Consider the following 13670-nt stretch of genomic DNA (forward strand, 5'->3'; position numbering starts at 1 on the left):
AGCCTCTCCTTCAGTCCTAGGAGCAAAATGCAGACAGCTGTGTCTGCAGCGAAAGGGAAAAAGAGGTTTAGGAGTCAGTGGGCCTGCTGGAAATGAGCCCTTTCCCTCCTGGACTCTCTGACCCTGCTGGCAGAGGGTTGTAAAGTTGCACATTTCACATCTGCTCAGAGGCCATTTGGAGAAATGCATGCAAACTTCCTGATCTGGAAAACTTTCCTGACATACATTAACTCTTGGAGCAGCTTTGATGTGGGCAAGAATTCATTCTCTGTTTGGTGCAAGTGAAAGCACCGAGATAGTCAATCACATGGGGAGATTTTTGCTCTGTCACTTACTAAGCATCAGAACTGGAAATGGTGAAAATGGTATCATTTCAGGTGTCATTAATCTAAGGCATAATGGTGCCTTTAACAGCTAAATGAGCACTGCAGTTCAGGTGATTCAGGTGATTTTTGCATATAGTCATGTTTTCAAATAAATTACAAAGTTCAATCCAGTCTGTGTTCATTTTGAGATGTCCCAGAAGTGTGTAAACTGCAGTTACTGCCATTGCCTTGTGTTTACAAGCTGTAAGATTTATTTAGTAGGAACTCTTCAGATGGCAACAGGCTGGTCCTGAGTTATGAATTGCTAAACCCATCCATCTATCACCACTGCTACCCAAAATCACTCTCTAAATGCATGGGGGAAGTGTGCCCCTACTGCAAAAGTGGTACAATGTGTCTCTCTTGACACAGCAAGAAAACAGCAAGGAAATAAATTCAGAGCATTAGGCAGTATTAAGACTTTTCAGAGTAAGCCATCCAAATGAAATCCCATCATCAAAATAATAATTATCAGGGGAGCACATTTGCCTTCAAAGTAATCACTCGAAGTAAAGCAGAGAATACGTCTTAAGGAGCACAAAATGGTGATTTCTGTTCAGAGGTAAAAAGAAAGCCCAGCACTTGAGAATGTAAGTGCTTTGTACATGATCAGTTCCTGATGGATTTTCTCAGAAATGGGCCTTCATGTATTGTACATAAAGAGGAGAGGAAAAATTGAAGCCGTTATGTGATGAATGCAGCCAAAGGTGTGATGGAGCTGGGATTGGGTTGCTGAAGCCAGGAAGATGCCTGTCATTCTCCTCATTTTAAAATTATTGCAGCGTGGGGTTAGATTGAAGCAGTATTCTGTGAAATATTAAGACATTCTACACTGTGGGAAGGCATTTGGAAAGTTCTAGAAAAGTTAATGTGTAATTTCTGATGAAAGTAATTTGCACTTTTTTTTTTTTTTAATTAAAGCAGCAGATAGCCCAGCAAATTTCTTTCATATATTCTTATCATTTCTGGTGTAGTTAATGAAATTAAATGTGAGGGAAACATTTTCAGCATGTCTTTTCATATTTGTTATTCAAATTGTCTTACACCTTCTGAGTTCATGGTATATTTTATATGTAGCTTTGTTCTTTCAGTCTGGTCTCAGCTGCCTGAGATTTTAATTTCCAGAGCTCACCTCTAAGATTAGACTACTCTTGTCATTTTGTCATTTAATCATGGCAATTTTTCAGTGGCTACCATCAGCACATCTGAAGTTCAGTTACCCTGAGCTTCATTGCTGAGGATTTATATGATTTTGGTGGTGGACATATAAAACAAACCTTGGTTTTCTTTCTGACTGCACTAATTCTGGGCTCTTCAGTCTTCATGAGCTACACTGGACTTAACTTTGGTTGATTGGGATCAAATCCATCTTGTAGTAGGGTTGAATCATACTTGCAAAATCATATAAAACATGTCATGGAATAAATATCTTTTGCTTTCATCAGATGCAGTAACCAGGATTTGCTCTCTCCACAGTGCTCACTGTAAGAGCAGCTGACCCTTTTAGCAGAATTCCAGCTTGTATGCTCTGAAGTGGTTGCAGATTGAAAAAGGCTTTGTGTTACATCTGAACATAAACAGCTGCATTTTCCAGCAACTAACACGACTCACCTCGTTTGCCTTCTCCAGCAGAAGCAACAGCTCTTCCCTTTCCCTGTTTTCTTCTTTTCAGGAGCAACAGTTTGTTCCACGAGGTGGTGCAGATGAACTTTGAGATCGCCAGCTTCAGCAGCCTGTCGGGAACGCAGCCCATCACCTGGCAGGTGGAGTACCCTCGGAAAGGCACCACGGACATCACCTTGTCCGAAATCTTCATCTGCCAGAAGGACCTCGTTGGAATTGTTCCACTGGCAATGGTAAGAGCCTTGTTTCAGCTGTTGATCTGTCCATGCTCTGTGTGTGGTCTCAGAAAATGTGTACTGGCCTCGGACAGACTCACCCAGGGGTGCTGCTCTCTGTCCTGCCCCCTCCATCTATAACTGGAGGGGACTGCCTGCTAAAATCACCCCCTCCTTCAACAGCCTGTGCACATCACACAGTTATAAACTTCCCACAGAGGAAGGGAGTGCTGCCACTTTAAACGTCTCTCTCAGATTTAAACCCTGCATTTCTGGCATGCATGGTTTCCTCCAGGTTAACAGTTGGTAACACAAAGCCAAGTAGATTTTTCTTCCCCTTTCTTGTTTCCATTGCATGGCTCGAGCTTGGAAGCTGTAGAGCAACTTCAGAGGGCCTCAAGGACCTTCTGATAAAGCCCAAGCTTCTTGGTTCTTAGTAGGCTGAGGCTGATACTGATTCTGCTGCCTGATTCCCTAAAAGTGTAAGAACTTCTGGTTTCAAGGGAAAAAACAGGAAATAATAAGAGCCTCAATAATAACATTTAAGAAGGATGAAGTCCAAACTTTCATATGGATAAATGCCTTGGGTTAAAATCTGCTTTATCTGCTCAGTCTTTTAGCAAAGCAAGACATTTCACAGGACTCTCCACCATCTCAGGTGTGCTGTTGCTAGGCAGGCATTTTATTTTCTGTTGGATTCAGGTACATGTTGAGAACTTACTCCATGCTCAAAGGTGAAGTAGGCACTGAGAATTTATTTTGGAAGTCCTGCTGAATCTCAGGAAAGGGGGAAAGCTGCCAGGTACCTGGAACAGGACCAAGTGGCAATTAATAGAGGAACTGCATATGCCACCATTAGTCAGTGTTTGAGCTCAAGGTGTGGAAGATGAGTTGGACATATCTATCCTTCTTGTGAATTTAGCCTCTCCTGTGCATAATCTTGGTGGCATAATTCTGGCAATCTTTTCTTTGAACAGTGTTCAGCAGATAATTAGATGAGTATTATTTCCTGGAAGTCCTAGTCCTCAATATATTCTTCCACTTTGAAGAGTAAAACTGCTGCTCATATCAAATGAGGTCATGCCCAGCAATTTCCTGATCCACAGTCTGTTAAGTCAGCAGAAAGCCTGTACTGCATTTCAGATATGAGAGGGAAATAATTGTCCTCATTACCTGTCAAGAACAGGGAATTTGAGTATCTGTCCTCTAAGGACTTGAGAACCTGTGTAAAGGAGAATTTTGTGGTCAGATCTTATTTTGAGGTGAATACCAAACAATAGACATCACAATAGACTTCACATCTTCCTTTTCATTTCATGGAAGAATTCATCAGCTTCTTCTCTGCATTTCATATCTGAGGGAATCAAGATTTTAATATCCCTGTCAGGGTGCAATGCCTTTGCACTTGCATACAGGGTTCTTGTAGACTTGTGTCTATTCTGCATTAAAATTCATCTGCCTACAAGGGTTCCTTTAAGAACTTGAGGTCTAAATGAATGAATTCACCCTTGTGTAAATCAAGTAAGGCAAGATCCTTTCTTCCCAACATACTACCAGTAGGCACTCTGGGTTGTGCAAAGGGTTCAAACAATGAAATCATTAAACCTTCCTCTTTGCAAAGCTTTCTTGTGTTTATCTCATTTCTGTACCTTGTGATAACACATAGCTGGAGCCAAAATATACTGTGTTAACAGAATCCAGTTGGATGGGATACCAAAGTAAAATTGGCTTTGCTAGCAGGATATTAGTAGATAAAGGGAATTTTCAGAGTTCTCTGTTAGCTAACACTGCGTATCCAGCCAGGGTGCTTTCTTCATTTAGGCATTAATCTCCAGCTGAGCTGATTACCTGGCAGTTCTCCTGCTCAGAAACAAGAGTCACACTGAAAAGAGAGAGGCTGGTGCTGAGAAGTCAGACCAGAGTCTTTATCTTCACTACACACCGTAAAGCAACAGCCTATTATCGTGTACAGAAATTAGATCTCGGTGTTTATCAGCGAGTGGGTTTCGTAATCCTCTGGAGGGAAAGGAGATTTTGCTGATTTAAGCATGGGGTGTTCCTGCAGCAAAACTGCTCAAACATCAGAAGTCAAATCTGCCCTTCCAGATTTGTAAAGGTGGCCAGAAAAAGGGAAAGAAGGAGTTCCCCAAGGATGTTGTGTGGGATCTGAATGAGTCTCTGATGGGCGTCCTGGTCAGTGTTTTGAGGCTGAAAGCAGCAAACTTGCTTTGGCTGTAACATAAAGGTTATCTCTGACTCACAGAGCAAGGCAAGGCATGTCTCATGTGAGCCATTCCAAACTTATGAAGCAAGAAAGATCATGGATCTTTTATTGCCCTATGCCTGATTACATTACAAAAAAAAAAAAAAAAAGTAGTGAGATGAAAACCAAGTGGTCTTCGGAAGATTAGGGCAATTGTTGCTATGGTATTTTGAGGAGATTAAAGAATTGACATTGTCAGCAAGAACTGAACCTGAAATTTTAAAAGAGCCTTATAGGACTTGGATCAGCGGAGCAAGTGGTGGGATAAAGCTGCTGAAAAATCAATGGAAATTCATCATGTAGTCAGAAGAGAGGGTTTTAGTAGAATCCATGTTCCAGGGGCCCAACTACTGCACTAAATAGTGTGTACAAGTAAAAAACAGCAGCACAGAGATGCTGCTACAGAGCACACTACAGTGAAATAGGAGGAGCAAGAGATATCAAAACTGCTGGGCTGAAAATAACTTTCTCCCATTAAAAAAAATTAGTTGTAAATTTGAGGTAATTTTTATGCTGAGCTCAGAAGTTAATCAATCTCAGTAATTTTGGAGGACGTGTCACCCTTCAAGGTATTTGGAGAGAAAAATGAGACAGAAAAGTTAGGAAAACGTAATTTTGACTGGTTTGTTGCTTTCTAACTCTCACATAACCAGAATTTTAGTTAAGTACTGTGGGGAGTGATGTTTCAAAATAGATCCTAGTCAGACACAGGTAGTACTCTCACTACCAAACTCTTGAGTGTGGCACTTGGGACAACCATCCACTCAGTGTCGTGCAGGCTGCATGAGATTGTCTCTGTCTCACTCAAAGTAGGAGACTAAATTTATATGTTATATTTCCATCACTGAATAGCAATAGTTTACTGAGGCATGATTTGTAAAGAGGTGATGTCATTTATTAGACCATTTGATACAGATGGAGAAAAGACAGATGCACACAATGCCTCCTTCAGATCTCTTGACTCACTTAAATCACAACAGCTGTGAGACACCACAGCTACAGAAACTGGGGGTTGTAAAATTCATCAAGTGCGAGAATTGAATAAGAAAATAAAAGAATTTCTTAAGGCAAACCAGAAAATTATATCCCACTGGCTGCTGACAGGAACAATCTACTGTCTGAGTTGTGCCCTATTCTGGCTTTTTTTAAATTTCATCTTACTTGTTGCAGGATCAATTAGGAAAGTGCTTTCATAGGAGCTTAATTAATTATCTGCTAAGCTGCTTTTGAAAACCTCCTCAATTAATCACAAGTAACCTCAGAACTTGCCAGTTGAGATGTACAAGGTTTTTAACTTACTTTCCACAAATTTTCCTCAAATTTCTATCCCACTGTGAGCAAATGCAGCCAACTATGTTGATTTTGCCACTTGACTAGATTAAAATACCCCAAATTGGTCAAACCTATGATATGTGAGCAGACAGAAATTCCAGTGAAGAAGTCTGTATGTTTGTGTTCAACACGAGGACACACTTTGGGAAACTCAGCAAGAGATTTCTTTTCATGCTTTAAATGGGTAGTGCGTGTTTTTAATGCTACTAAATTTTGCTTTAGGATGGAACAAGGTGGAAAACCTGTGTGTAAGTGCATTGTTTGATGCCAGTAAGGCACACTGATATTAAAGGAAAACTCCTTCATGGGAGGAGGATGGGGAATCAATGGTCTAATGTTTATGCAAGACCATTTGAGTCCCTGTACATTGAACTAAAGCAGTAGTCCTTCAGCAGCAGGATGAACTCTTCTCTGAAGTTGATCCCTGTCTGTGCCTTGCATAAAATACAGATACTTGAAATGCTGAAGCATAAACTCAATGGCAGGAGTTTACTCTGAGAGTTTTAGTCTAATTTTACTCCAGAAGACATTTGTCACCATGGGCAGACATGCAACTTGCTTGGCCATGAGTATTTCCTTCTCAGCTGTACCAGTGGGCCTCATAAAAGATAATAATAATCTGCCTTTCTGCCGATGTAAACTGATGTAAAAGCATCTTTTCCTTGTGAAACAGCATCCTATGGACTGCTGGTGTTTATGCAGAGTAACCTGGCAAACCCAGCATTCATGTGGAGCTCAGATTCTCCTCAGCCGCTCATCAGGCAGTACAATTCCACACCTGTTTTTTGCTCAGGGGTAGTTGTTCTTTAGCAGGTGCTTGGTTTGTGTGTTTCTTTGCATTCTGAGCTCCATGTGTTGACCATTCCTGCTGCAGAAGTAGGGGAGTGGACCTGCTGCAGAGCTGTGGCTCAGCCAAGACCACTTTTGGCAGTTTTGTGTGTGTTTGTTAACTCGCTTTCCTTTAAACCAGAGATGATCAAAGACTTAGCTCCCAAAGCAGTGTTGTTTTATACACACATTTAGGTATGCCATTCCCTAAGGTGAAGGGTTTTTAAGGTATTTCATTGTAATGAAGTCCCTGTAATACCATTTTAAAATATGGACCTGAATAAATAGAGTTTTCATCCCTGAGCAGTCTGTGAGTTCACACCATAAAGCTCTGTCAGGTTCAAGGTCACACAAGTGCAGAATTCTCACTCCTGTTCATCTTTCAGTCTTGAAGGAAGCAGGGGCAACATGCACTGAGGAGCTTTCCAGAGGATAAAATCCATTTCCTGATTTGCTTATCACAAACAAACACATAATCTACATATCAGACTTTTCAGCTGACAGGTGTTGCCTCAGATAATTTAGTTATGGATCACATAAGATGAACCCTGTGAGTTGAAGGATATTTATTTTATGTAAGACTATGCTATTACTATTAGTAATAGTAACTGAGCCAGTTTAAATCAGCTGTGAAGCCCTAAATAGTGCCATGGAGTCAGGAGTTTTTAGAGCCCAGTTACCACCCAGAGTGCTGTGTGTGAAGGACCAGAGTTACAATCTCCTGATGTTAAGGGAGATGCAGTGACTGAGATCACTTCTGTGCCTACAGTTCCCATGGTGGCAGGTTGCAATTGTTTAAACCAGGATAGCTTTCCTTCCAGACTTATGGCAGATAGAATTTCACTAAAGATTGTGCCATTGCTCTCTATTTATACCAGCAGAACTCAGGAGCCTGCATACCTGCTTATTAACTGGCCGTGTCACGTAGTGCACTAGGCTGTGACTAGCAATGCTCATTGATTAATCTTATCTGTGAAGAATTGGCTCTTTTGTTGTCTGCCCATCAGGAAACAAAAGCAAAAAAAACGGATGAACTGTTGTTCATTGATCTTAAATTGGTCAGAAGATGCAGACAGCGTAGAGAATTCAAAATGACTCATTTCAGCAGTGACTTTTTAAGTCCCAGTCTTCATTTCTACAGCCCTTGCACTTTTGCCTCTAGCTTCTGTTTTGCTTTTCTTTACTACAATCCCATTCAGTCCTACCTTTTGCAGGAAATGAGAATGGATCAATAAGGCTATCTCAGCTGGCTGGAATTAATATTTCCAGTGGCTCGAGTTGTGTGTCATTTTCTATGCAGCACAAGAGTATGTATAATTTCCTCTTCCAGCAGCCCTCATATCTGACAATGCTCTCGAATGGATTGCTTTGAGATTTTAAAATGCTGAGGAGAGGTGGGGCCAGCCAGTTTACAGATTTTTAAAGATCTCTGAGAGGTATTAATATGAGGCTTAATAATAACAGGAGCCTCTGTGCTGGTTCTCAGCGTTGCAAGTTGGCTGGAGTCAGGTCCACATTCTGCTGCAGATAATTCCGGTGTCAGTTCCTGGCACTGCCCTGTGTCACGTGTGGATTCTGGAGATCATTTTGTTCTTGTGATGTATTGGGCAGGATTTGGGGACTGCTCTAAGTGTTGGTTCAGGTTTGTGACGCTGCTCCATCAGAAGAAGACATCCGAAATAACAGTTTATGTTTGAAATGGCAGCTGGTTAAAGTTCTGATTGTTTAACACAACCACAAAGGCAGTTTCACAGCTGCCACACACGTGTGAGCAGAGATCATGCAGAACCAGCAGAAAGGGAGCTCTGCTCCCATATGATGTGCCTGAGAAGGGCACTCAGGGCTGGGTATTTTGATGCTCAGGGCTGTATTCACCCTGTGTGCACTCCCTGCTGCCTTCACAGCCAGGTCAGATGGAGGAGGGCAGAGAGGCACTTCTCAGAAGGAGCAGCAGACCAGTTCAGGGGCTGATGTTCTGCCAAAGTTTGCATCTGACACAGGACTGGAATTTAAAAGCAAAGGAGTTCCCAATTTGTGAGACTTCAGCGTGTGTTAAGCTATTCAGAGTTTGACCAGAGTTCACCCATGGCCAGCACAGGGAGGCAGATGCTGTGCCTGACTGAACCTCCTGCAGCACAGCACTTCTGCTGCCAAGGATTTGAGAGGAATGTAAAGGGAGGTGGAAGAACTTTGCAGGGCTTTGTTCAGGAGCTGCTGCCAGAGCTGGAAAGGGAATTGCTCTCAGCAGTCTCCATTGCTAGATTATGCCTTGTCCTGTGGAATTAATGCTCTAGTTCTCACCTAAAATAGAGCTTTCTCATTACCTTTAGCTAACAAACAGTTGTTTTGACTTACCTGATAAACACATGCCCAGGCACTGTCCAAGATAATTCCAAACAACAAACATTAGTGGTTTTCCCTGGAGAGTGAAGGTGTCCACCCCCTCCTGCTGTCACTTAAGGGAGATGACATCTGGACAGTGGCTGCCAGAGCAGACCAGGTGTCTTGGCAGACAGAGCCAGCTTGAGCATTAGTTGGGATAGCTGTGACCCTTACTGAGAAACAGGAGCAATTTCTCTTAATTGGCAGCTTTTAATGATGATTTTGATCTGTAAAGGGAGTTCTAAAATTTCTGGGGAGTACCTTGCTCTTCACGATCAGGTGAAGTATTTACTTAGCAGAATTCTGAATTGTTTAGGCTGGACTCTGATTAATGAGGTCCTGAGGTGTCACAGCTTGGACAGTGAAACTATCGAGACAACAAGAAAATGCTTTACTCTAATGGAAGATAATGAGGGAGCATGGGGGGAAAAATCACCAGGTATTTTATAAGCCTCAGTGTTTTAATGAGCTACCCCCAAACATTAAATCCCAGCAACTTTTCACCTTTGCTTTGCTCTCAGATGCATGTTTACCTTACCCTGCTTTCAGTTTACAGTTCATTATCCAGCCAGACACTCATCACTGAGGATGTTTGTCATGGAATTCATTAGAAATCTGTACTTCAAACTCAGTAGTTCTGCTTGAGGGAGATAAAACCCAGGACAGGGTTCAGCAGAGTGCTGGGGAGAAAGCTGGCATTGTGCTCCTGGCTCTTCCCCTCTGCAGCAGCTGCTAAAAGACATGGGGAGCAGCAGTGGGGATGGGATTTGATCTGTTCCTAATCCCGGAGTCAAAAGGGTACCAGAACTGCACCAAAGCTTGGACCACCAGCAAAACTAACTTTTCTAAGCTAGAGAGGCTGTATGCAAAGGTCTCCCTGCAGTGGGAGCTGCACAAATGCTGAAATGAATGAACAGACCAAAACTTGTCCTCTGTGTCTTGGCCCCATTGCTGTGGTGCGTCTTTAGACCACAGCTGAACTGCAGGGCCCTGCAAAGTAAACCAGCACAGACAGTGAACCAGTCAGGATTGGTTTTCCCTCAGAAACAAATCGTGCCTGATATTTAAAGCACCAGCACCACGGCATGACCATCAGCAAGCCAACACACTGGTGAGAGAGGGAATTTCAGCAGGCAAATGGAAAAAAAGAAGTACCACTGATATTAATTTTAATCAGATCCAAATCATCTGATTTGTTCTCTGTTTTTTTTTTTTTTCTCTAGCCAAGCTGATTGTCTTTCTGCAAGATTTGTTACCTCACAGAACAATAATATAGGCTGTAATGATGTAATTTATGGCTGCAATTTGCTTTTGGAAATCCTCTATTAGTAAAAAATAGCAACAGCACAGTTTTATTAATTACAGTGGGTGAATATTGAATGCTGACTGTCAGTACCAGGATTAGTGACTGTGTTGTGCTCAGCTCTCCAAGGCCCTGTAGGACCAGAGCACTGCATGTTTTGGAGGCTGTGAAATGAGTATTTTGCTTAAACTAAATAAGTGTAAAAAAATAATTCAAGTTCACTGGGAAGTTTGAGAAAATGATAGAGGGAAACATTAGCCTGTAAATTCAGTATTGAAAAACACACCAGTGTGTTACTGCACCACATAATGTGCTCACATCTAGGATGGTTCTGCAGCATAGCACATTTATTTACACATTCTACTCCCAAAGTACTTCTTGCAGTTGAAACCTTAAGGTTCATTACTGAGTTTTAGTCCCAGTGTGTGCCATTCCAGGGAGATCCACTTCATCTCTTTTTTTTTTTTTTCTTTAATGTGGACATTTTTTACATTGGCATAACACTTTTATTTTCATTTGCATAAACCAGACTTTTACCAGGACGTGGATGGGGAGAGACAATGGTGGACAAAATCACCTTGTGTGATTTAAAGGTGAATTCTCTTCCTTTTGTGTTCTGAGACAGTGCACAGCTGGCTGAAATCCAGCAGGCTCGCTATATAACCTCTTTGTGATCTTGAGTTCTCATTTTGGAGAGCTAACAGAAGGTAGAAGGCCTCCTGCTGCATAGATTATGTCAGCAGCAGAAACCAAAGAGATCAGTCTCGGACCTGGACGTACCTTTGAATCATTTTGTACAGGGTGCTACGTGCCCGTGTGCCAATGCCAGGAGAAGTTTTTATAGGGCTTTGCTGCTCGGATTGAGCCAGCGGAGAAGACTCTGTTTTAGATTCTGGATCTGGGACAAAATGTCGATTGGAAGCATTGAAAAGCGGTGACTGAGAGCAGAGCTGCCAGCTGGCACCAGGTATTCTGCGGCATATGTTTTAAGGATGCCTGGAAGCTTCAGGAGCGAGGTTCATGTGGTAATAAATAAGTCACAGGAGACTCAGTAATTCCTCCTCACTGCTCTTACCTCATTCAAATTATGGACCACTCATTAAGCACTGGGAGACTCTTGATATGCGAAAACAGGGATGGTCTGGTGGACAGGGAGCCGCAGGTCTGGAGTTGGATTCTGCCTCTTCTGGCTCTCTGGCTCAGACCCACGGCAGGTTTAAAACAGTCCCAGTGGGTCAGATTTCCTGAGTTACAATGCAAGCATTTGCCTTACAGGGTCACTCTCTTATAAAGGAAAATTCCCTGCTTAAACATGGGTGCCAGTCTCAATACTGCCAGTGCTGTTCTAGTCCTGAAGAGTAAAAATATAAGGGAGGCTTATAAGGTTTGTGGCTCGAGGTGATGTCTTTTATTAGGCCATCCAAGAGCTGGAAAAAACAGCCGAGCTTTCAAGCACACAAATCTTTTTTCAAGTCTCTTTCAGTGTTGTAAGTCGCTGTGAGATGCTCAGATAAAGTTAATGGTCGCTGGGCTTGCTCCAGGTTATAGTAACAACTAAAATACTGCTTTAAACAAATGGATTTGATCCCTTTGTCTGTCATATCCGTGACTTATACAATGATCATAGCAACCTATTTTAAGGATGCTTCTCTAGCCATGAGCTTTCAGCCAGCAGGATCTTTGACAAGCAACCCCTGAAGGTAAAACATGTTTTTGCTTGAGGAAGGAGGAAATAATTGAATCTGTGATTATACATACTGTATATATTTAATTTACCTCCTTCTAGATATATGCCAGGTTTAGTTTCTATATATTATAAGGGCCACCAGTCTATCAGACATGTGTCTGATCAATAATTTAATTTTCCTGTGTCACTCTCTCGTCTTTTTAACCGCAGTAAGTTTCTGATGTCTGTACAGTATCTGCTCTCATTAATGCAGTAATCTTGTTCCTGCCCTCTATGTGCTTATGTGGGCCTGCTATGAAGTCAGTGAAATCAATAAACTATTTGAAAAGGAAAAATCCTATAGGTATAAGGATAAGAAATAATAATGCCTGTTTTCTGCATTTTTATTACTACTTTTTCATAGGAGTGTCATAAGAACTTGTGTCTTTGTTTCAGATTTTGCTTATCGAGAATTAAAACTGTACAGCCAAAATAAGAAAAGAGCAAGTAGAAATATTCTTTTGCTGATTTCAAAATAGACTAAATGAAATTGAAATAGTGAAGCAGAAGCTGCCACAGAAACTGCTGTGGTTTAAATAGGGCTCTGACATCCACAAACTTCAGCCAAGAGCATGGACAAAAATTGAGGAGTTGTAGGGGATGAGCACTGTCTGTTAGAAGGAGAAAGTAACTAATTAATAATCCATGACATATTAATCTACACAAATAAAACAAGTTCACAACCTCCACGGCAGCCATAAAAATCATCCATGCATCATGCAGTACCCCAGTTACTTAAAACAAGACATTGTCCTTGGCACTGAATCCTTGAAGTCCATAAAGCATTTAAAATTACTTCCCCCCAGCTTGTAGAGTGCAGACCACCCCACACTCAGAGCAGTGCAGTGCCCATCCCTTGGGGCAACCAGGGTAGGTAAGATTTCACCTGGATTTTCCAAATTGAGTGGTTTATTCATCGTTATTCATCATCAGTAGTTTATTCCTGTGGCTTGTAACTCTGTATAAAACTTGGTTCCCATGCAGTCACATCTGGGGGCTCCACCTGAAATTCCAGGAGCGGGTTGTAAGTTATTGTAGGCACCAAATGTCATTGACTGAAAAGAGTTTCTATTTCCACAGTAAATAAATGGATTAAGGGCAGGACACTTCTCTACAGGGGAGCTGAAGCACAGGGAGGTAGATTGGAAACTTAACTTGCACAAGTTAATTCAGGGGGAAGCAAGAAGTAGGGGATCCAGATGCCTACAGGTAGGTGTCTGATACCATTAAAGAGTCTGAGCCATCCATTCAGGACTGCCAGGGATGACACAGGACCTACAGGAGACCTGTGCCCTTATGGAAGAGCATCTGGAGGCCAGGCATGATACCTGAGAGCATGTAAATGGCACTCTGTTCTTAGACACTTCAATCTTTTCCCAGAGCTGCAGATTGGGAATTGGATCTGCTGTGAAGCATGTCCCCAAAAATACCCTGGAGGGGTTTTTGGGTTTTTGGGTTTTTTTTTTTTGTTTTTTCCCTGTAACTATGTGGGTATCTTCAGTGTACAGTTTAACTTCTCAAAGGATACTTCCTTGGCAGCTTTTCCTGCTGCTGCTGAACAATGCACAACAAACAGAAGCAGATAAAAAGTGTGCATAAGTATTTGTAAATATCAGGCCCTCACTGAAAGGCT

At 41.9% G+C, this 13670-nt stretch overlaps 1 protein-coding gene across 1 annotated transcript in view; it reads left to right on the forward strand.

The window, feature by feature from the left end:
- Positions 1 to 13670, forward strand: part of TMEM132C (transmembrane protein 132C) — a 193379-nt gene that overhangs the window by 142664 nt on the left and 37045 nt on the right. The window contains exon 4 of the mRNA XM_050318745.1: positions 2038 to 2221. Within this exon, the coding sequence (XP_050174702.1) occupies positions 2038 to 2221 (184 nt within the window). The remainder of the gene's footprint in view (positions 1 to 2037; positions 2222 to 13670) is intronic.

Source organism: Myiozetetes cayanensis, unplaced genomic scaffold (genome assembly GCF_022539395.1).
Source record: "Myiozetetes cayanensis isolate MyiCay16 unplaced genomic scaffold, myiCay2020 scf21, whole genome shotgun sequence".
NCBI lineage: Eukaryota > Metazoa > Chordata > Aves > Passeriformes > Tyrannidae > Myiozetetes > Myiozetetes cayanensis.